We start from the raw sequence: 24,483 nt of genomic DNA on the forward strand, positions 1-24,483 counted from the left end.
ACCCATACACATGAGCCCCACACTTTGGAGCCACTCAGTACTTGTAACACCTACTGACGGGTGAATGCTATGTAAATAGTTGTTAAATTGTATTTTTAAGGAAACAGTGACAAAGAAAGTCTGTACATGTATTCAGTACAAACGCAATTTTTTTCTGAATACTTTCAACCCATGATTGGCTACATCCAAAGCTGATTAATCTATAGATGCAGAATCTGTGGATTCAGAGGGCTGACTGTGCATCCCATTCAGCACTCAGAAAGGAAGCGGGAAAAAGAGTGATAATTCACACAGAGCTTCCTCTGCCTCTACCAACAACAACAACAACAACAACAACAACAACAAAACGCAAACAAAAAAGTCCTGTATTCACCAGATTGTTTACTCCACAGGATTGAAGCGAGCTCCTGGTGTTAACACCCCGTGGGTGGCGAATCCCACTGTCACCTGTCTCTCCACAGCTGCTTCTGTCCTGCCATCCAAGCCTCTCTCTATTCCTAGTCCTCGCTGACACGGTCTTAGCTCCTCCACCAAGACCACCAGTCAAACGGGCCAGTTCATCTTGCTGGGATCTTTAACGAGGCTGCTGGTGAAGGTGTAGCGTCCCAGGAAGGCCCTGAGGTACCACTGCTCAGGACCCCAGACACTGCTCCTCGCCATGGGCGTCCAGAGCAGTCTGACACCAGCAGAGAGAAGGACCAGGCCCCGGAGATTGGGAGCTAGTGAGGGAGAAAACAGCACCTACCTGGTGGACAGACACACTCCGACGGGGCTTCCCGAGCAGTCCGGAGCTTGGCGAGTCCGTCCAGCTTCTGAACCGAGAGGGAAAGGAAAATAAAATTCAGGTGAGTTTCAGAGCAAAAGGGTATGAGTGGAAAAATCAGCAAAAACAAAGCATCTGAGCCACAGCATCGCATCGGTGGTGTTTTCCAGAATACTTCCCAAAAAAGTCATTGAATTCTCCGGGCGATTTTGGGCCAAGGGCAAGAGCCAAAGCAAACATTGGACGAGCACCGATGAACCCTCAGAAAGGAGGCCACAGCTCCTGCTCTGCTGGAATCCACGTTTGAATGTGACTCCAAGACCGAATCACAAGGGAAACAGTATCCTGCACACGCAGAGATGCCAGCGCGGCCACTGTATCCAAGGGAAGGGAGGTAGGCAGGCCACGGCTCCCACGATCACCCCATCCTCACCCAGGAGGCCCCGCAGCCCCCACCACTGCAGCCCAGCCCACGGCCTAGGACGTGGAGGCCCCGGCCTAATCTGCCCTATGACGCCGGCTTCCTTTTGTCTTTGGGGAGGGTGGGGGCCCTTGGCCTAGGTAATTCAGCTCAGTACAATTTAACAAGAGCGTGGGGAAGAGAAATACAGCAGAGCGGGAGCTCATAGGACAGCTCGGGCGAGCCGAAGGCCTGGCCTGACCTTCAGGGCAACCTCTTGTGGTCCTCACATGTGAACCCAGGGCCTCCTGCATGCTGAGCACACGCTGTGCACCGAACTCCATCCCCAGCCAGGTGCGACTTCTGGAGCCCCAACCCCTTAGAAAAGCAATAGGTAAAGATTCACCTCAGATCCTCCAACCCGGGTTTCAGGGGGTGAGCTCATCGGTGCCCTGCCCCAGGCCCGGGGTCCTGACAAGCACCCACACAGTGCTGACCTTTTCATTTTGGCGGTGCTACAGACTGAACCCACAGTTTTGCTCATGCTAATCAAGCCCACTGCTGCTGAGCGACACCCGGGCCCAGCCCCAAGAAGTTACTTTCAAGCCCTGCTTTAGAGCGAGGGAGCAGGGCTGCTCTTGAGCTCTTGGCCACTGACAACCACTCTCTCTCTGAACAAACTCACTCGGACTCTTGGGCCTTTTCCTCGGCCACCTGTGCACTTCCCAGCAGCCGAGGACCCTGCTGAGCCCTGTAGGAGAACCTCTCACCCCTGATCTCCGCCACCCCCTGGGCATTATCGCCTTTCTCCTCCTCCACCCACCACACCCAGGGGCTGGCTGAGCAGCCGGCCGGTCTTCAGCAGGACTCCTGCTTGCTGACCCCAACCAGTGTCCCTCACCGGATGATGTCGCAGGCATTTTCCAGCCGCTGCACCCAGCTCCCTGGCCGTCCATTCTCACCTGCTGTTATGCATCTAGAACTGCGCCCTTCTCTCCCTGACTGCAGAACCCCAGCCCATCGAGATGGTCCTTAGCAAAGTCTGCCTTTGTGCTCTGACGAGTGCCATGGAATCAGTTTTTCTTTGGCACCACTAAGCCTGGAATTCCAACGGAGGACAGGACCCCAGCCAAACCCTGTCTGCCTCTGTTGGAACAGCTGGAAATCAGGAACCTGGGTTAAAAACATAACCCAGGTACTTCCGACAGCCTGCAACAAGCAGAAGAGAAACGGGCGCACGACCTGGATGTTGACACCATGCAGCGCCAGCAAGCTCGGAGGCCCGGCGGTGCGGACTTCACCCTCTCACACCTCCCTGGCCCCTGAGGGCCTGCAGTTTGGCCCTGAAACAGAGCCGGCCAGGGCTTTCGACCCCAGGCTCTGGCTCCACCTGGAACCTCTACCGGCCACTTCAGCCTGTGAGCCCTGAGCAGGTGCGGCCCCCAAAGCCGCTAGACCCCCACCTCTGCAGCAGACACCCTCCGGCCCTGAGAGCTTGTGCTGGGGAAGCAGGATGCCCACTCCTGTCCTTGGTGAACGGGAGCCACACCTCACTCCTCTCCCCATTGTATCTGCAGACACCTGAGCGAGAATCCAGGGCAAGCCGGTCCGCTTGGCCAAAAAGCTCTGTCTGTCTTTATCACTGCATACAGAAAGAAAAAGCACCCCTGTTCATTTCCTTTTTAGAAAATAAAGGCACTTCATGCTCAGATCAATTAGGTTTTAACAACTGCTATCCCTTCTGGGCCTCTCCCCTAAAGGGTGGGGGCCTTATCGAACGAAGGCTGACAGGAAACACAGTGACTATAAAGCTACTCTCATCCATCAGCAAGAAAAGAAGGGATTAATGTTGGGGCTGCTCCCAGGGATATAAATCACTGGGCCTGTTTTCGTCAGTTGCTTTAACTCCACGTATGCATTTGCTTCTCTGGATTAGCGACGAACCTGCAAAGCTGACCAAGGCCCTTCTCCTCTCCCACCCCCTTCCCTCACTTTCTGAAGTTTTTTGGGGGGAGGGTACCGGGGATCGAACTTGGGTCCTTGAGCTTGCGCAGCAGGCGGTGAAACCACTGAGCTACGTCCCCGGCCCCACCTTCCCTCACTTTCTGCAGTCTGGGTGTTGCCACTGTGAACTGACTCAAGTGAAATGTCTGAATCTGAAACCCAACCCTACAGTCTTGACTTCATGCTTTTTTTTTTTTAATTCTAAGAAAATATTCTTTTGTGTCCACGTTTGTAAAAATGATTTAAAAGTCTCAACTTTTTACATTCAATTGTCTGGCAGCACTCCAGCGTCTGCAAACAGTGCGGTCCTGGTTTTCCATATGCAAACAAGTCCTTCCTCTCAGAGCACACAGAGAGTGAGTTTCTGCATGAAGGTGATCCTGGGCACGCTGCCCTCCAGAAGTGGGGAAGCAGACCTGGAAGTCTGGGGAGGGTGGTGAGCACTCAGGACAGGCAATGGGAAGCCTGGTCTTCAAACACGGCAGGCGACTCACTCCTTAGGGATCTGTGGGGCCTCTGGTCTTGGACACCTGGGCAGGTGTTTGATGACATCCTCAAATGCTTTCGGTTGGATGAAAGGAAGAGGAGGAGGAAAAGGAGGAGAAGAAAGAGGAGGCGGGAAGGGAAAAGGAAAGAAGAGGGAGAAGAAGGGGAAGGAGAAGAGAGGACAGGAAGAGGAAGAAGAGGAGCCACCGGGCAGCAGCCCGGTGTGGAGCCCAGATACCAGGGGGCCGAGGCAGGAGGACTGCTCGCGCCCCAGGTCAGGGCCAGGCTGTGTGACGCAGCGAGACCTGCCCCCTCAACAAACAAACAAGGCTAATTCTGTAAGATGCTGTAAATAAAACCCTAAATAAACACTTCATCTTTTGACGGAAACTCCTACTCCGGGGACTGTATTCCAGGGAAATAAATCAGCAGAAGCAAAAAGTGACACTGCACAAGAAAGGGGGGCGGTGATGAGGGGCAGGAGGCCCAGGCGGAGCCCTCACATCGAGGAGCAGCGGCACTCAGACTGCCCAGCCGCAGAGCTGCGTTCAGGACGCAGTAACTCAAAGGGCTCTCTCCGGCTACTTAAACGTCAGGCGGGGACGGGAGGGCGGGCGCTCCACACAGCGCCAGCCGGGGCCGGGGGGTGGCGACGCGTTCCCTAAGAAGTTCTCTCTGTGTTTTGTGGCATTGTCATATCAAAAAGCAAAAATAAACAAAAAGAAAACCTTGGACTTTTTATTTGGAAGTAGAAGAGCAGAGATGAAACCCTGAGATCCCTTTGCCTAGGACAGTTTGAGGCTAAAGACGGGATCTGCAGGGGATCCTGCAAGCCCACACTCGGCAGACCCCAGAGGAGAAGCTGAGCGAAAATCAGCCCCTGCAGCAACGCTTCCTCTGCCTCCCTCCAGCCACAGAAGGAAGGGCCCCAACCCACGGGTGGCCTGTCCTGGCCCGGTAAGCACTCTTGTCCACCCACCACGACGACCATGATGGTGCTGGTGAGAACAAACATAACCAAAGTGCGTCATCAAGATTACTGACTACCTATGGCAGGCACCGTGCCAACAGGTGCGATCTTCTCCAGTCCTCCCAATAACCCCCATGTGGCAACTGCTATTATTCCCATTTACAGGTGGGAAAGTTGAGGCTTAGGGAAGTGTCAGGGCTGGATTCGAATCCTCGTATCAACTGACTCCAATCACGAAGCAAAGACAACCTCCTTACAAGCAATGTTCACAGCCACAAAGCAGCATTTTAGAAGTTGCTATTAAGTGTCAGGCCACACAAAACTATACAGAAATCAGGTCAGTGATTGTGAAAGGCCAGGAGAGTGCGAGGAATGAAGTTGAGGGGCCACGTGGGGGAGGTCTCAGGGCGGCGGGGGACCTGCTGTATGTGGCACTGGTCGGAGGACACTCCAGTCGGCATTGCCAGACCCATGGTTCTGCACATGAGAAAGGGCGACACTAGTGGGTTCCAGTGAAGAAGCGAGGGTCAACCAGGAGGCCAGAGAACCCTAACACAGAAAGAAGAGTCTGACTGTATCAAAACCGGCCAGCAGTTACCTCGGGCATGCTTTCCAAGATCCCCAGCGACAGTGCAGGTACCACCACCCCACTATACAGACCACACATACATACACACCTGTGATAAAGTTTAATTTATACATAAAGCACAAAGAGATTAACAAAAATGACTAATAAAACAGAACAATTATAACAATACACTGTAGTAAGATGTTTATGTCACTGTTCTCTCTCGGAAAACATCTAACTGCATTTCCCTTCTCGTGATGATGCAAGGGCTGTGACGAGAGGAAGTAGGGAGACTGATGTAGGCACCGGGACACAGAGTCAGGCTGCTGTGGACCTGAGGGCACTGCAGAAGGAGGACTGTCTCCTCAGGTGATCCATCCGGGTGGGTGGCATATACAGGGTGGATACACTGGACAAAGGAGTTGGTCACATTCCAGGTAGGGCAGATTGAGGGGGATGGTGGGAGATTTTATCAGCTACTCAGAACAGTGTGCAATTTAAAACTTATGAGCAGCTTTTTCCTGGAATTTTCAGACCATGGTTGGCCACAGGGAACTCAAAGACAGAATTTGAAAGTACAGATAAGGAGGCTGCTGTACGACTTGGCCTCATTGAAGGCTGCAGGGAATTGCAGGTAACCTGAGCAACTTTGCAAATTGTGTTTCAGTTGAAAATGAGGCTGAAGACAAAAGGAATTATAGATAAATTTGTGCTCTAGTAGGTTTGGTTGTTTCTCACACGGATATAGATCAGAATTTTTGTAAGTAACATATATATAACAAGTATATAAAGTAGGGTTAGTAAGAGCAAAGTTTATCGCTGTCCCAAAAGGCAATTATAAATAAGGAAGGGAGGAAAGCTAAAATGTACCCTGTGGTATTGGATTAGTGTCAGAGACATCGCCACGAGGTCCTGTGTGCTATGCACACCAAGAAAAACATACAGCACTGACAAGAGACACATAGACATGCAGAGCAGTTCATATACATGTGTGCACAGCTGACCTCTACCTGCAGAGAAGGCTGCAGACATGGATACCCCAATGTAACAAGCCCACCCAGCACATGGATCATGTTTTCTATTCTTCAATAAGAGGAACCAGGATTTCTTACAGAAATGGCTAAAGCAGGGAAAAACCAAGATGAGCTTGGTCTATCTTGTAGTGCCAGCAAGTACAAAGTAATTTTTTTAAAAAGAGAAGGAACCAACAAGAAAGCTCAGAACACAATGTAAACAACAAAATAAACAATGTAATGTCAGATTATAACCCAAAGAATACATTAAATATCCATCATGAGTTCCAAATAGCATGTGAAGATGCTTCTCCCTCCAGGAACGTGGAGCTAAATTTGCCTTTCTTTGACTGCAGGATGGACTTAGTGACTCACTTCCAAAGGACAGAGAAGGAAAATAGCAACTACTCAGAGAAAGCTCACAGATACTACTGCTAGGGTCTGAGTGTGTAACATCCCCCAAAGGCCTCATGTTAGGACACTGTCCCCAAGTTGGCATTACTAGGGCACGGTGGACTTTTAGGAAGGACACTAGTGGGAGACCTTTGGCTGGGGACAGGCCCCTGGAGAGGACTGTGGGACCCTCTGTAAGCAGCTCCCTCTGCCATGTATTCCTGCTATAACAGGCTGCCTTGCCACGGGCCAAAGAGTCAATGGGCCAAATGACCACGGACTGCACCTCTAAAACTCAGTCACTCTTATGGTTCATGTCTAGCTGTCCCCCAAAGCCTCATGCAGGGAGGTGGGGCTTTTTCAGAGGTGCTGGATCTAGAGGGTGTGATGCTGGAATTGATTCTTGGTGCAGTGCTAGGCTCAAGGGCACTAGGATTAAGGGTGTGAGCACAGCCTGCCCTAAGTAGCCTGGATAAGATACAAAGGACAGAAAGAGCTGGGGTCGTCCCTTGTTGTTTTGCTGCCTTCTGCAAGCCATGAACTCTGCAATGCCCCTCTGCTGTGCCACCCTGCCTTGGAGCCAGCCAGTTATGGACTGAAACCTCTACAAACTGTGAGCCAGATAAACCTTTCCTCCTTTAACTTTAAGTGTCAGGTATTTTGTTTCAGCAATGAGAAAAGTAACTAAGACAGTTGCCATCTTTGGTTATTTTGTTACAGTCATGGAAAGTGGCTAAGGCACGACTTGAGCCAACTGATTAGGGCACCAGGTGTAAGTGGCATTGACGGCGTGGACCTCTGCAGGGCTCTCATGGTGCTTCGCCACCTGGAACCCAGTCTCAGCAAAAGAGCTCCAGACTAGCGCGCACTGAGGGCCATGCTGCAAACACCTGCCCACTGAGCCTCAGAACTGCCGTCATGAAAATCAAAGAGAGACAGAGAAACTGTCAGGTTGCAGGAGATGAAGGGGACACCACAGGAAGACAATACATTTCCCCAGATGGGGTCCTGGAATAGGAAAGGACAAGACAGGCAAAGACTGGGAAATCTGATCAAAAGTTTACAGTCCAGTTTATAAAAAAGGTCAGGGGACTCACAGTCACATCGCCACCAACGACACGACACGGAGCTCTGTTATCTTTTAGGACAGGCTGCTTTTTTTCTTCCTGTTCACTGAGGTTGAATTTACACAGCATAAAATTAAACATCTTAACAAGAACAATTCAGTACCGTTAAGCAGATTCATGAAGGTGTGGATCCCCCAGCGCCTAGCTCCCTCTGTCTGGTGCCAACCTCAGCCTCCCGCCGAAGGAAAGTGAAAGCTGTACCCACACCCCCTCCCTGGGCTCCTGTGACCACCAACCCACTGCTCTTCCCGTGGATCTGCCTGTCCCGGACCTGTCACCAAACAAAACTGCATGAACTGTGATCGCCTTTGTCGGCCTCTTCCCGTGGCACATGCCGCTGCAGCGCAACCACAGGCAGTGTGCACCAGGCGCTGCACCCTGAGGGGTGCGGAACACAGGCCATGCTGAGTCCTCACCACTGCTACCCACCCACTGGCGGACATCCATCCCTTCTGCCTTTTGATGCTGTAAATAATGTTGCTGTGAATTTGAGGACCTGTTTCCAGTTCTTTGGGGTATTTACCTAGGAGTGGATTGTTGCTCATATGATAATTACTTATTTAACTTTTTGTGGGCCAAAATTTTATCCATATTGGCTGAACCACTTTACATTCCCACCAGTGATGGATGAAAGTTCCGATTCCAACACATCCTTGCCAACAGATTTAATGGATGTGAAACAGTATCTCAGTAGAGTTTTATTTTGTTTTTTGAGACAGGGTCTTGCTATGTAGTTTAGGCTGGCCTTGAACTCACTATGTAGCCCAAGCTGGCCTTGAACTTGCAGCGATCCTCCTGCCTCAGCCTCCCAAGTGCTGGGATTACAGGCATGCGCCAGCACGCCCAACCCCTCAGAAGAGTTTTGATTTGCATTCTCCTAATAACTGACAATGGATGTGCTTGTTGCCCATTTGTTTACCCTGCATGGAGAAATGTCTATTCAAATCCTTTGTCCCTTTAAAAATTAAATTGTGTGACATTTTTTAAAAATTAAGCTTTATAGGCTGGGATGCAGCTCAGTGGCAACAGCGCCTTCCTGGCAAGCACGAGACCCTGAGTTCAATTCCCAGTGCAAAAAAAAAAAAAAAGCTTTATGGATTCTACATAGTAGACTCTGATCAGATACATGACTTGGAAATACTTTCTCGTGTATCAGGCCTATTCCTTCCCGCTTTGCTTTGCTTGTGTGGTGCTGAGAATTAAAACAAGGACCTTGTACATTCTCGCTCTGCTAATGAAATAGATTTCCAGCCCCTACAGATTCCCCACTGACAGTACAGGGGATGGAACTCGTAAGTCTCTTGTCTCAGCCTCCCAGAGTGCTGGGATTACAGGGGTGCACGGCCACACCCAATTTGTGCATTTATTACATTATACTTTCTTACCATTATTTGAGTGCACGCCTAGAGTAACAAGGATTTACTATAAGACAGTATGCCATGCTACACCAGCAGCAGTTTCATAAAAAGAATGATCAAAATATACAGCATGTGCTTAAATTTTTAAAAAATTTATGGCAGTAAAAGATACATTGCCATTAATCTCCCTCAAAATATCCCACCCTCACTTCAAACACACTTATCCTATCATCCTTGCCACTTTCTGAAACAGTTCTCGAGTCCTCTTTGGTGCTCACAAGGTGTGGTTGAAACATGTAGTGACTGCTGCTGCCGAGCGCCACTCAGCAGAAAGGCATCTCCTAAAAACACATGCGTTCGCATCCACCTTCCTCTCTGGGTCAGCACTGTGTGACTTCTGGCTCCCCCAAGGTCACAATGACCACAAAAGGTAGACATTTTGAATGCACTCAGGACATCAAGGCAGCCACATCCGTGCAACTGAAGATGCTGGTGAAAGAGGACTTCCAGAGCTGCTCCAGAAAAAATTTAATAAAAACTTAACATTCGCTGATTTTTTACTGCACTGCATGTGTCTTCACAAGGCACTGGCTGCCCCATCACGAGGCCACGTGGAGGGACTGGTCTGAAGATGTACGTGCTCTTTATGCCATTCGCAGTGCAAATTGGCCTAACAGCTTCTCAGAGTGAGTCTCCGACACCAAGCAATGTACAACCAACGCATTTCTGAGCAACTTAGCTGTGACATAACAAAGCTCACGCAATTTACAGAAATAAAAGAATCTATCACCCAACAGAAATTACCAACAGGAAAACAGGCCTCATAATAAGCAGAAAAATTCAGTTGAAAATCCAAACTGTCAAAGACATTAGAATTAGCACACAAAATCTGAAAATAATTATATCTGAGCTGTGTAGGTTCAAACAGATGAGTGCAGCACCAAAGATATGGCCCTCATCTGACATTCTAGACAGGAAAATGCCATGTCTGAGATGAAAAATATAGTAGGGTGAACTAATGGCAGATTAACTAAAGAAGGAAAGATCTGTGAATTCAAAGACAGCAATAAAAAGTATCCAAATACACACAGAAAGAAGTTTCCAAAAAGAGAAGAGGCTTTTGGTGAATTATGGGACTTTGAGGGGCCCAACTACATGCAACTGGGGCTGCCAGGGAGAAGAGCGAGAGCAGCAGAAAAACTATTCAAAGAAATGGTCAAAAATGTTTCAAGTCCGGCACAATGGCACATGTGTGTAACCCAGCTACTTGGGAAGCTGAGGCAGTAGAATCACAAGGTCAAAGCCAGCCTGGGCAATTTAGCAAGATGCTGGCATAAAACAAAATAAAACAGGGTTAGGGATGTAGTTCAATCCCCAGTACTGCCACCTTAAAACTCACGATAAAAGAAACCCTTAAAGCAGAGGGGATAAAAGACATTATACGAACAACTGGAATATAAAAATGATAGGATGACTTTGAACAGCAATTGAACAGTTACTTAAAAAGTTAATCACAGGGCCGGGGATTTAGCTCAGTGGTTTCGCCGCCTGCTGCGCAAGCACAAGGAACCGAGTTCAATCCCGGGTACCAAAAAAAAAAAAGTTAATCACAGTACTATGAGATGTCGATGACTTCACTCCCAGGTATTTATATGCAAGAGAAATCGGAGCCTATACCCATGTAAAGACTGGCACACAGGAGTTCACGGCATCTTTATACATAACTGAAGTTGGGAGCACCCCAAATGCCCATCACTGGGTGCACAGCTAGACAAACGCACTCACGGAATGACATGAGGCTGGCCGTGGGCTACTGTAAAAAATGAGCTATTTTCATAAATAATATGCAAAAATATGGAAGACTCTCTCAATAGTTAGGCTGAGCAAAAGAAACCAGCATTTTTTAAAAAAGTGTGTGACTCCATTCACGTAAAAAACCCTGAAAGATGAAAACTAATCAATAGTAACAGAAATCAGTGGCAGAGAGAGCCAGGCGGGAGAACAACCGTGAGGACGGTGGATACGATCTCTGTGCTGACGCCGGCAGGGGTTTCTCCCCCTACACAGGTCCCAACGCGCTCACGATGCAAACCGGGTCGATCGGTTAGTCATACGCAGCACCTGCTCCCGAGCCACAGACCCGGGCGGAGCCTCCCGGTCCAGGCGGAGCCTCCCGCCGCGCAGCTGCCCGCGGGCCCTGGCAGAGCGGCCTGGCCCCAGAGGAGTCCCCGCGGCTCGCAGAGTGACTTCCAGGCCACCTCAGCCAGCGTGTTTCCCCCAGGGGCTCTGCTCGTCCCCAAACCCACTAGCGTGTCTTCAAAGGGGCAGTCTACAAACAAAACGCCGTTCTCCAGCCATCCCTGCTCCGTTCCTGCTCTTTATTTTTCGAAGGCACAGTCACGTGGGGCAGGGCCGCGCCCCGGCAGCCTCTGCAGCACCGCACCGAGGCTGCTGTGCGTCCCACCGGCTCTCCTCGGCGGCCCGGCGCCGGGCCCAGTCGGCTCTGTCCGCGGGGACCTCGCGTCCCCTGCACTTGGAGGCGCAGGCTGCATGGGGTCCCCGAAAACCCGGATGCCGCACGGGCCCCAACTCCCAGGATCGCAGGCCACACTGCTTAGACGGGACCTTCACAGAGACGCCCAAGGTGAGGTCAAGAGGGGCCGAGCCCCAGCAGGACTGGTGGCCTCAGAAGAGCAGACCGGGACACGGCACCCATGAGGAAATCGCACGCAGGTACAGCAAGGAGCCCAGAGGCCTCGGGAGAAACCAGCCCTGTGAACAACGCCCGCCTCCGACTTCGGGCCTCCAGAACTGTGGGAAAATGCGTCTGCTCCTGAAGCCGCCCAGGTTCAAACCTGGGCCTCCCACACCCAGCCCAGCTCTGCCTGCTTCCTGCAGGCCACCCACCGGCCCCACGGACACAGCAGTGAGGGGCGGGGAGGGGGCTGCAGGGACCGGGGTGCGGTGTTTCCACTTCCTCAGCCCACGGGTGACCCAAGGCCTTGACAGTCAGTGCGGAAAACACCGAGAGACATTCAGGAAGGCGAGTGAGCAGCACCAGACCTGCCTGGGTACGGGGAGGCTGGACTGGAGAAGCAGTAACTACAACCAGCCCTCTGGGAGGCTGAGGCAGGAGGCTCTTAAGTTTGAGGCCAGCCTGAGCTACATACCAAGCTCAAGATCAGCCTGTACTATATAGCAAGACCCTGTCCCAAAAACCAAAGCAAAAAATTGTATCTGCACTGAATACAAAGAGTGATGAAAATACACAGTGGATGTTCAAACGTTTAAAAATTTCGTGGTTTTTTTTTTTTTTTTTGGTACCTGGGATCGAACTCGGGTCCTTCCACTTTTGAGGCAGGCAGCGGAACCACGGAGCTAAATCCCTGGCCCTAAAAGTTTTTTACAGTAAAAGACACTGCCATTGACCCCCTTCGGAGTCCTCCCCTCACCTCATACACATTACCCAAGACCAAAATCATAGCGAATGCTGCTGCCCAGGGCCTCCCAACAGGAGGGCGGGCTTGTGAAGGCATCACAGTGCGTTCCCGTCCGCTGCCTCGCCAGGTCCCGGCCTGTGCATCTCCTGGCTCTTCCCCAAAGTCAACGTGACAACGAAAGGCAAATATTTTAAGTCAGCCACAACAACAGAACCAAAGACACTCACGAAGGACGACTCCAGAGCTGCCTCAGAAAGTGCCAAGACTGACGAGATAAGTGTGCTTGAAATGAGGGGAGTGTTTCGAGGGGGATTGGTGGCACCGTGCCTTTTACTGTAATAAACTTTAAACATTTAAACATCCACCGCCGGGGATGTAGCTCAGTGCTGCTGCTCCTGCCTGGCAGGCACAAGGTCCTGAGTTCGACCTCTGGTACTGGAAAGAAAAAAAAATTTTTTTAAACATCCATTATATTTTTCATTCACATCTCATATGTAGACTTTGTTCTTGGCATTCCCCAAACAATACAGTATCACAACTAGTTACACAGCGTTTACATCTCACGAGGTTTTATAAATAACCTAGAAATGATGTCTCTCACCGGAAGGGCTATGCCATGTCACACAGGGGACTTCCACAAATCCTGCACAGTGTCATGCAGGGACCTGAGCTCCCACAGATCTGAGGGCCCAGACACTGCCGGATGACTGTTTTCACAGGGGCTGTACTCGAGGGCCCAGGATGAGGGAGCAGAGAAAGCCCAGGAGGACGCGGCTGGCAGGTCTGTCCAGCTTCACAGCCCGGCTGAGGGGGAGCCTCATACAGAGCTGGGAAGGAGGAGGCGCGCTGTCCCAGAAAGGTCCCTTTGCTGGGGCAGCCATCCGACCGCCGGGCTTAGCAGGGCAGCAGGGTAGGAAGGGGACCCGGCCAGACCGGCCTGGGAAGGACAGCGACTTGGTCCTCACAGAGGCAGAGCGCGGCCGATCCTGCCACTGTTCACCAGAGGACGCCAAGCACAGGAAAAGCCAACTCATTGTCCCAGGACCCTGGCCAGTTTTGAGGCAGCTCCACACTCACACCCGGCCCGCCCAGGTCTAAAGCCCACAGCACAGGTGTGCAGGGCCAGCAAAGGGGACTTCCGGGCCCTTGGGTGGGCCGCATGACACACATGTATGTGCACAATGCCCACACATACAAACCCTCACATACGGGCACACTTACGTGTACTCACACACACAGTCACACTCACTTATGAGCATGCGTGCACACTCACACTCCCTCACCACAGCACGCACTCATGTGATGCACACATTCACACTCACGAGTATGCATGCACATTCACACACATTCACATGTATGTACACACGCATGCACACAGGCACATGCACGGTCTCGAGCCCACGCTGGCTCACACTCGCCCACACTCTGGCACCATCATGGGAACTCACCCTTCTGCTGACCACACCAAACTCAGGTCTGAAAGCAGATGCTGTGTTTGATAGCAGCCCACAAACGGCACCGTTTAAACAAACGAACAGACCCCCTTCTTTGTGCAATGTTCCTCCCTGAACAGGCTGAGTAGATTTTATTTAAATTGTCTTTTAAAAATACCAGAATGTATCCTAATTGCCTTATGATCTATTTCACAACTCAAAATTGGAAACAAATTCAGCTTTAGAAGTTCACATTGCCCATTTGAAAGCACACACCCCCCCCCACCAATTTCATGGCTACATCAGGAAAATAGATTTTCTCTTTACCAGCGTGAACTGAAGCAGATGTGTGACGCCTCCGATCCTCCGGGTTAATCACGAGCATTCAGAGGTGTTTGTGCCACATTGCAGAATCTCAAACCAGACTATCTTATTAATTACAGCAAATTTATGAGGCACTGGCGTGCCCTTTCACAATGCCAACCCCATATAATTATTTTCATGAACAATTTGATTTTGATTCGGGCCACAAATATGAAACGTTTAATTAAATGAACTTTAATCACGTTCTCCCCCAGTGAGTGACCCACAGGAAGTGGGGCTCAGGGAGCCAAGTCTGTCTGCTGCCTTCACCAACCCAATCTTGCCCCTGCCACTGTCACAGAGCCTCAATGTGCATTCGTGTCTCCGTGCAGCTTTAGTAGGGTGCAGAACCCCAGGGTGGAAGGACCTCAGGACCAGCCACGTAACCACCGACACTCCCCTCGATTCGGTGAGATCAGTCGTGCCAAGTGTGCATGGGGTGCCTAGGGCTTTGTACCATCTCAAAGCCCTCGAGAGAACTACAGTACTGGACTCCCTGCTTAGCAGGCGAGCAGGCTGAGGCTTAGAAGCGCAGCTCCCCAAGTCACACAGCTGAAGTGGCAGCCGGACGAGGCTGGTCTGTGACAGCTAACGTCCTCCCTGCCTGCAAAGAGGTCACACTCGCAGCAGAAGTGATGGCTTCTGCCCCTCAGAGCCACCTCAGCACTTCCCTCAGGACTTCACTGGGCTGTGGAAAAGGTCTGGGAGTAGGAGTCAGGCCAGCTGGGTTACCAGGTTCAGAGGTGCCGTCGTGGGGCCTGGGCCCCCCGGAAACAGAAGGGCACTGGGGCTGGGGGTGTGGCTCTGTGGCCTGAGTTCAGTCCTCAGCACTGCCACCGCAGGCCCTCGGAATACACTGCCGCAGCTTTCCTTAGACCCCGTCTGCAAGCTTGAGCTCCTCCATGGTTCGTGCTAAGCCCTGAAATACGTTTCCAGACACGAGAGAGGGTATTTCCTGAGCGCTTGTGTCAACAACTGAAGATTAATCTGACTCTACACATGGAGAAAATCGAACGGGGCAGGAGCTGGAGGTTGTGTATGGCCTCCGAGAAACTTCTCAAGTTTAGTTACATTCATGCGGAAAAATGAGAAGCTACAGGGTGGACCAGGGTAGGTGCCTGGCGCTGCTAACTGCAGGGCAGGGAAGGTCTTGGCACCAAATCCCCGAAGACCCTGATTCTGAGGTGAAATCTTCAGACTTTTCCCAAACCATAAGCTAAAGCCTTCTTTCTGCTTTCAACAATGACAAATCCAACTAAAAGATAAACTGACTCTATTCTGCCCATCATAAGACTTGCAGCAAGATTTCACAGTGGCTCACAGCCTCAGAGTATCACAGGAAGAGAAATGGATGTGTCCCAGGCAACTCGAGTGTTCTACAACGAAAACAAGAAACGAAGCCCTGGCTGGGTGGTGGCTCCACAGCACAGCACCTGCCTGGCCTGCGTGAGGCCCCGGATTCAATGCCCAGTACTGCTCAAAGCAAGCAAGCAAACAAATAATAAAGCCCTAAAGATATTCTTCTCCATCCAGTTACTCTACATCCCGAAAGACAATGGCTGTAAGAAACTTTCCCCCCAAAACTATGGCTTACTCTGCTGTCTAAGCTAACAAAAGCATGACGGAGGCTGGCACGGCACACCACATGCAGACCTTCTGGAAGGGTCACCATCCAGGCCTACACATGACAGTAACGATCACACATCACCTAGAAAAAGGTGTTTGTGGTGCAGTTTAAAAACAAGAAATAAATGACATGCATTCTGGGTAAAATAAGCTGAGTGCAAGAATCATGAGCAAAGTTAGCCTCTGTTTTAGGGTGGCGGAATCACTTGTGGCAGGTTAAATCAAGGCACATTCCGGCAAACAGAAGAAGAGAGAAGAGAGCCGAGCTGGAACCCTCTGCATCTGGGTTCTGCAGCCAGCGACTCAATCAACCAGTTTAAAAATACTCAGGCGGGCCGGGGATTCAGCTCAGTGGCGCTGCGCCTGCCTCACAAGCGCCAGGTCCTTAGTTTGATCCTGGTACCAACAACAACAACACTTCAGGAAAAAATGCAGCGCCTGCAGTGAGTGTGCAGACCTTCTTCCCAGTTCGGAGTCCCTAAACACCGTATCAACTATTCAGACACAATTACACTGTCTCAGGCATCGTAAGTAATTAGCGAGAGTCTGACGTCTACAGGAAGATCCATGAAGGTTTTGTACAAATCCTGTGCTGTATTCTGTAAGGGAACGGAACCCGGGAGGATCTGCTATCCGTGGGGTCCTGGAACCACCCACACAGTGCAGAGGGTACAGCACTGACTCCAAGTCCTGGGTGGAAGAGACAGCCATGCCCCAGGAGTGGCAGGGGTGGAGACCTGGGGAGCATTCCACGGGTGAAGAGCCAAGTGTGTATAGTGCCCTGCAAAGAGCAGGTTTAAAATAACCCCATCCCCCACCAGCACTGTCAGTGCCTCACAGAGGGGCTAGGGTTGTATTATAGAAAAGAGGAATAAGGACGTGAAAATCTGTGATGTGGGAGAGGATGTCTGAGAAGGGTAGGATTATCCCAGTGCTCTACTAGCAAAGAACTGAGGGACCTGGTGTGCAGAGCTGACAAGCACTCCCTGCCTGATAGAACTGTGGCCAGGCCCAACTGTGTGCACCCTCGTAAGAGCCAGTCTTAGCAAAGAACTCTGCGAAGACTGTCAGCAAAAAGCTCTATCCTGAATATGAGATCAGGCTCCCCATCCTCCACTGTGACAGTCAGCTTTCCACCACTGTCCCAAATACCTGAGAAACAATTTATAAGGAGGAAAGATTTATTTGGGCTCATGGTTTGGGAGGTTCAGTTCGTGGTTTCTTGGCCTTGCTGCTTTGGCCTGTGACAGCAGAGTGCATCACAGCAGGAGCTTATGGTGGAGGAAGTCTGTTCACCTCATGGCCTCTGGGAAGCAAAGAGGGCAGGGAGGGGCTGGGGAGCCAATACCCCCAAGGCCATGCCCCCAGTGACCTCACTTCCTCCCACCAGGCCCCAACTCCTAAATGTTCCACCATCTTTCAATGGCACAAGTTGATGACCAAGCCCTTAACACATGGGCCTTTGAAGACCCACACTGTGACACTCCCGGCCCTCCCCCAGGTGATGTTTGATCACTTGGACTTATCTTCCGAGAGAAAATTCCTCTTAGGTCAGTTTAGGCAGAATGCCCCAATCCAGTGTTTCCTTGGATCACTCCATCCACTGAACCCCAGGCTGCTCCTTGGCTATCAACTCCTCCTTGTCCACACTACGTTCAGAACTGAGCCTGGCTAGTCTCTCTCCCACCACAAATTCGTACTGTTGTGGTCCCTGCCCTATCATCATGGCCCTGAATCAAGTCAGCCTTGCCGTGCTTTAACAAGTCTTATTGATTCATTTTTCCTGTTTAGCAAGTGTCACAGAATCATGTTTTTCTGCAGCAATTATTCCACCCAGTCCTTTGTTTCTATCTTGTGTCATGGTGGCCCTGGACAAGACTGAATACAAGCCCTATCTCACATCCGGAGAACTGAGGGTCAGACAACCAGCTGGGGCCTCGCAGCCGTGGGGTAGGTACGTGCACACTGCCCAGGCTGAACATGAGGCCCACACAAAGCCACACTGTGAGAGTGCTTGCCCTCTCCTGCTCTCTTCCAAGGCACCCTGGGAGCCCTGAGGGAGTTCAGGCCGGCGCTGTGTGCCCTGAGCAAGTCGCTGCCTATCTCGGGGTAGAATGGGGGCACTGCAGCCAGTTATTTTGGGATCATAATAGCATCCACTCGAGGGTTAAAGACCAGAAACTGCCGAGTGCTGTGGTTTGTCCCCAGAGGCACGAGTATCAGCAGCTTGCCCCGTTCCGTGGTGATGTTAACCACCCTCCAGAGGTAGGGCCTCATGGGAGGTCCTTAAGTTGTGGAGGGGACTGAGGTAACTCTCAGGACCTCTGAGTTAGTTCTCCAGAGAGGACGGTTATAAGCGCCCTCTGCTTTGGTTTCCTGTCTCACCACTGGTCTCTTCCTGTTGGAGGCATCTGACACTATGAAGCCATCTGTCATGATGCCCAGGAGCCCTTAGCAGAGCCTGTGCCATGCTATTTGGACTTTCCAGAGCTGTGAGCTAAATAAGCCTCTTGTGTTTACAAGCGACCCAGCCGCAGATGTTGTGTTATAGTAACAGGAAACAGCCTAACACAATTGCAAAGAAGAGGACTGTGCCAGAGACCTCCCCAAACGCACCAACTTTCCCTTCAGAGCTGGACATGGATCGCGGTTCCAAGAAAGGCAGCGACTTTAGGGCCGGGGAGTATTCCCAAAGTGCGGGCTTGGAAACAGCAACCTGGGGAGACGGTGTTGAAACCGCCACAGGGCAGCAGGTGGCTACGCCCACTCCCCCTCCCGCGGCGACAGGAGTAACTTTCTATGGCACCGGGCTGACACTACCCATGGCTCCCCCATAGCCATCCCCAGCTTTCTTCCCCAACAAAGCCTCAGTTCTATTCCAGTGGCAACGTGCCCAGCCTCAGGGGAGGAATCGAGATTGGCCAAAGCCACCTGGTGGGCATCGGCCTTGCCAGTGAGAGGTGACGGCGACCACGGGAGCTAATCAGGAGGAGGCTAAAAGGAAGTTCTGCTGAAAGACGCTGCAAGAGCTTCCCTAGTGATTTAAACAAGAGGACGGGCTCTCATGAAGACAGCTCTTTTTCCTGCTCCCTGGGTATTCCTGTGTGAAGCTGTGTGGCACTTCAGCAGCAGCATGAAGAAGCAGCCAGGCAGGCACGGTCTGGCACCTCGGTGGGGCCAAGCCACGGACGTAGCCCGGTCCTGTCTGTCTTCCAGGCTTTTCTTTCTATGACGATTACTCAGTGACTGTCAACATTTAAGCAACCACCCACAGGCACCCATCACAGCTACCGAAAGCATATTTACGGGCCGGATGCGTCAGTTTTCTGTTACTATATAACATATCCGAGGCAAGATACTTTACAAAGAAAACCTTATTTAGCTCAGCTTTGGAGGCTCAAAGTCCAAGACTGGGTGGCTCCACTGTTTTGGCTTCTGGTTAGGACCTAAGGCCAGAGGGCATCATGGTGGGAACAAGTGACAGAGAGATGACACTGCCAGACAGGAAGCCAGAGCAGGACCAGGATCCCGAAGCCCTCAAGTGACCTAAGGACCTCTCAGTAGGCCTGACCTCTTAAAGGGCCCAGCACCTCTCAACGCCATTATCCCAGCAACCAAGGCTCCCTCTCACAGACCCTCGTGGGACAAATTCAAACCACAGAGGAAAGCAGCAGGAAGATGAAGCTTGGATGATGGCTGGTAAACAGCAGGACCAGGTGTCCAACTCTCCACAGCCGATGAGGAGCCGCATCTGCCATCGTCCAGGCCAACGTGGAAATGTCCACCTCAGCAATCCCCAAAGCAGCTTGGAAACAGATGCTCTGAACCAACACTCAGTCTGCTGGTTCTAAACCAGAGCAGTTGTTCTAAACATGCTGCTATTATCATAAAGCTCTCCCAAACTGCTATGTGGGTTTTTTTTTTTAAGGCAAGAAAAAAGTAGGGAAAGTAAGCATCCCAGAAAGTAATTGGAAGGAAATTGTTCTAGTTTTTTTTTTTTTTTTTTTTTTAGCTTGGGAGCCAGGAATTGTCAAGAAACCAAATGTAGCCATGATGTACACTCCAATGCTGGTCATGCACGGGATTGAAAAATAGGTATCTTTATTAAAATGGACACAAAGCGCAGTCCTGACAAGTAGACAGACTAGTTTAGAGGCTGAAAAAAGCTATATTTGATCCTGGGTTTGACAGTAACTCCGCAGGAAGTCAAACGCTTGACTTTTATCCTGAGTCAAATGCTTGAATTTTATTTTTCTCGTTTTCGAACAAATTGGCCTGGACAATGAAAGGCCAACAGCCAACAAGAAATCCATTGTAAGCTGGAAATGGTCTCCTCTAAATACAATTAAATATTTCTTTAATCCTTGCGTTAAATTTTTTACTGCAACACTAAAGCTATGCACTCTAAAAATCTAAGCTTTTGCAACATTGTAACAGAGGTATAACTAGAGAGGGGTTGATTAATTAGGCAATTTACTTAAGGCGCTTTCAGAAGGAAACTATCAGATGTCTGTTGTGCATGAATATTTTCAGATCATACTGAAGATATTGTCATTAATGGCCCTTGCCCAGAAATCTTGTTTTCATTTTCTAAAGCTATTTCTTCCCTCTGTACCATGGGAAAGGCCTTTAATAATTATGAGATAACATGAATATTCCTTCTTTGTGGCTTCTGTATCTCCATTATCAGGCACATCAGCTGGACCCAGAAAAATGTATGTCCTCCTTCTGTTCCCAAGGGGACGGGGGAGTGGGTCCCCGACTAACACTGGCTTTGGTTGACTTAGTTTTTTCTGACATTACAGTTGTGTGTAGTTGGCAAGGGTTTCCTTTCTTTAGTTCGGACACGGTGTCTGCCTCTGATACTCTGAAAACCAGTTTGTTGGTCAAAGCACAAGTAGCAGCCGCCTGCGCACGCAGAAGTGAAGAGAGGCAAACTGCGAACAAATCTGAACTGGAAAACGTGCTCACGTACAAGTGCTCTTTCCGAAGGAGATTTTTCAGTTCCGTATTTCCCCTTTGTATCTAGTGGTTTGAAAACGCAGCTCCGCATCCACGTGAAGCCAGTTCCTGACTCCCCACAATGCACCTCCCACGTGGCCCCCTCTCTGCCAGCGAACTCACTGTCACCACGCCGTGTACGTTTCCCATCCAGCGACAGCTGCAAGAAGAATAGCTGAGCAGGAAGTGAATGGTGCCCTGGGAGAGGGATCCGCAAGCCCACCCGTTCACATGGGCCCTCTCTGCCTCTGCGCCTCAAGGGGAAATGGGCCGGTTCAGGCCAAGCACAACCTGTCCCTCGGACGGGAACTCTGCTTCGCCAGCAGTGCAACGTGTTGAGGGGCGCAGCACCTTCTGCAGTGGGAATCTCAGCTGGGAACCGCTCACTTTGCCTTTCTAAGCACGAGGGAGAGGGGGGAGGGGCGGGGAGAGGAGGAGGAGAGCGAGGAGGAGAGCTAAGAAGGAAGAAGAGCGGAGGGAGAATGGGTCTCTGTCCCCCACACTCGGTCCGCTACCCCAAAACCACAGTTCAGCACCGGATGCGACGCCGCAGAGGCGCGGGGCAGCAACTACAGCCTCTCCGCTGAAGTTCAAGACCAAGGAATCAACGCCTCCCAGCAGTGACCCCTCCCGAGGCCCCTTCCCCGTCAGCAGAGACACATTTGTGAGCTCCTTGTAAAAAGGTCTCACCAGGACTTCTGATTTACTCCCCCAGAGCTTGCGGTTTATTTTCACTAAGCCAGAGCGCCTCCCGCTAGAGAACAGTGGCAGCTGCGGCGCTCACAGGTAGGAACTTTACGGGCCCATAAATCAGCTCAGCACCCCGGTCTCCGGGGATCAGGGCCAAAGGATGAGGGCAGCCGTCAGGAAACTCGCCAAGAGCTGCACAGGGATCGGAGGTTTCTGCAGTCTTCGGGCTCTCCCCAAGATTTCCAGAAAGGAAATCATTTCCCGAAGCAGCGGTTTCGCCCAGAACCATGGAGAGGTGCAACGCCGGCTTAAACTCGCTAAGCTGGCGAGGGCAACAGGAGCGTGGCCTGTCTGCTCCCAGGGCCCTCAAGGTTCCCAGTTAATTCACCGAGGGTCACCCCCCTTCGCAGCTCGGGGCATGAATGAGGGTCTGGGCGGTGGGGCCGGCGGCACCGCGCCGCCCTCCGCACCTCCGGCGGAAGCTCTGCCGGGCCCGCGCCGAGGACGCCCCGGGCTCGGGGGCGCAGCTCTGAGAGGCGGAGGCTCCGGCCTGCGGGCTGCGGGGTGAAGGCCTTGCGACCCCGGGGTTCGCTGAGGGCGCAGCTGCCATCTCCCACGATGCGTGGAAGGCGCGCGCTCCGGAGCGCGCGATTCCCCGACCCAAGGACGCAACTCGGGATAAACCGCGCCTCGCTGTCCGACGGCATCGCGGACTCCGAACCCAGGGCCCGGCGCGGGTTTCTCCGGGTGCACTGGGCACCCCTCGGGCGGCTCGCAGGGTGCGGCGGGGCCCGGTCTCAGCGCCCCCGCAGAGCCCTCCGTCCGGCCGGCTGTGGGGTCCCCTCCCGGGGCCGCCGGCTGCCTCAGGTGGACCGCAGCGGAGAACCGAAGCGCCAGACCCCGGCCCGGCCAGGCCCTCTGCCCGCGCTCACCTCCCGCAGCAGGCGCTCCAGGTGCGGCCCGGCCCAGGCGGCCAGCGCCCCTCGCCGCAGCAGCTCCCGCTCGTCCTCCAGCGCCGCCACCCGCGCCCTCAGCGCGGCTCCCTGCGCGCCGAGCAGCAGGCAGGCGGCGGCCGAGCCCACGGAGAGCAGCAGGCACAGCGCGCTCGCCGCCCGGCCGGCCGTGCTCGCGGGGCCCGCGGGGCCGCTGCTCCGCGCCGGGCTGGGGCCGGGGCGCTCGCCGGGACCCATGGCTCTGCCGTGCGGGCCTCCGAGGCGCGGAGGCAGCAGCGCACGCCCCTCGCCGGCAGCTGCTCGGGCCACCGCGGACGGGCGGTTTCCTCTGAGCCGCTGGCTCCGCCCGAGCGGACGCCAGGCCCACCCCGGGGAGGGGCGCGCGGGCGGGAGGTGCCCGAGAGCCGCCGCGGCGGGGCGCTTTCGGGCCGGGGCCGTGCGCAGACGCGGGGCTCCACTTCGGCGCTCACCGCAGCAGAAGTTCGGCGCCTCGTGCGCCGGGCAAAGCGGTCCGGCCTCGGTGGGCGCGCAGCGCCGCCTGGCGGCCGAGAGCGAGCCTTCCGCCCCGCGCGGGTAGACAGAGCGGAGCCCCACGGACCTCGCAGAGCCCAAATTCCCTGCGGGTCGCTACGCGGATGCCGAGCGCCCCCGACCCAGGGACGGCTGGGAGACCGATACTGACGCGCGGGAAGGACGCGGAGAGGGCTGCGGGCCGCGACGGTGCCCACGTGGAATCGGCCTGGCCGGAGCCGGTGCCAGGCGGGCCTCGCTCACCTGACAGGCGAGCTGCGCGTCCTCCTGGCCGGGCGCGGCCCGCGCCGGGGAGACAGCGGGGCTTGCCGCAGAGAGAGGGCGGAGCACCGCCGGCCTCCGTGGGTCTCACCCTGGAATGGGCCTAGCGCGCGTCCAGGGAACAGCAACCGACCCCAGCTCGCGCTGCGGACCGGGCGGCCCACAGGCGGCGTCGGGAAAAGCATCGCGGCACCGCTCCCCGCCCTGCAGAGCCGCGCTGCTCGCCGGATCCCTGTGCCGGGAGCGCAGGCAGCGCGGCCTCGGCCCGCACCTCCCTGCCCCCGGCTCTGCTCAGCTGTGGCCTCGGTAAACGGGGTTCAAGGCCGGCGCTTTGACAGCCGCAAGCGATCCCTGGGAAGCGCGGACTGGGCAAACCCGGCGGCGTCCTGTCCGCCCCTCGATGAGGCCAGGCCCAGTTGCAGGTTACGCCCGTCCCGTCCCTGAGCTTCTGCACCCGCGAGCGCGTTCACCGCCCGCGCCGCGCCCCCTGCTGCCTCCCTGCCTCCCTCCCAGCCCGGCTCGGAAAGGCCTCGACTGCCCGTCCACGGGATCACCGCGGCGCGGCCCTGCGCTGAAGGCTCGGACCTGCTGTCAGCTCCCAGGACAGAGTGCTATCTGGAGTACAGCTGGTGTCAGTTAACACGGGTTACGTGCATTAAGACCCAGGTGTTTATTGTGTGCACCTCACTTTAACAGGCCGGAAAGGAAACACCCTGCTTCCTCTGTCAGCTGGGGTCCCGATGGCGCAGACCCGGCGATGCGATGGCTGGCCTGACAGACTCTTCCGACTGGACTGGAGCGAATTGGGCCGCGGGGCTATGAACAGTGGGAGGCAGACAGCCCTGGGAACCCTGGGAGGGCTTGGAGCTGGGAGGAGGTGTGCTCCACAGCAGCTGTGACTTCTGGTTAAGGACCCACTTCTGCAAAACCGCGGCTTGTGAGGGCGCTGGAGGAATGGACGCCCACCCTTTCTCCCTCAGGGCCTCCTATAACCAAACCTCCAGGTCCCGGGACCCCAGTCGATGCAGTGCAAAGAGCTCGGCCCACTAAAGGCAGAGAGCAGACACAGAGGGTAGAAGAGGCAGGTGTGCACCTCCCTACCA

At 53.2% G+C, this 24,483-nt stretch overlaps 1 protein-coding gene across 1 annotated transcript in view; it reads right to left on the reverse strand.

Moving 5' to 3' along the window:
- The window catches only part of Col23a1 (collagen type XXIII alpha 1 chain), a 272,540-nt gene extending 249,477 nt beyond the window's left edge, over window positions 1-23,063 (reverse strand). The window contains exons 1-2 of the mRNA XM_087195002.1: window positions 22,568-23,063; window positions 746-812 (exon numbers count right to left, since the gene is read on the reverse strand). Coding sequence (XP_087051128.1) covers window positions 746-812; window positions 22,568-22,825 — 325 coding nt within the window. The 5' untranslated portion in view covers window positions 22,826-23,063. The remainder of the gene's footprint in view (window positions 1-745; window positions 813-22,567) is intronic.
- Window positions 23,064-24,483: the final 1,420 nt, after the last annotated feature.

The sequence above is a fragment of the Heterocephalus glaber genome, unplaced genomic scaffold (assembly GCF_053883595.1).
Source record: "Heterocephalus glaber isolate CG9 unplaced genomic scaffold, H.glaber_assembly_v1.0 deba00001606, whole genome shotgun sequence".
NCBI lineage: Eukaryota > Metazoa > Chordata > Mammalia > Rodentia > Bathyergidae > Heterocephalus > Heterocephalus glaber.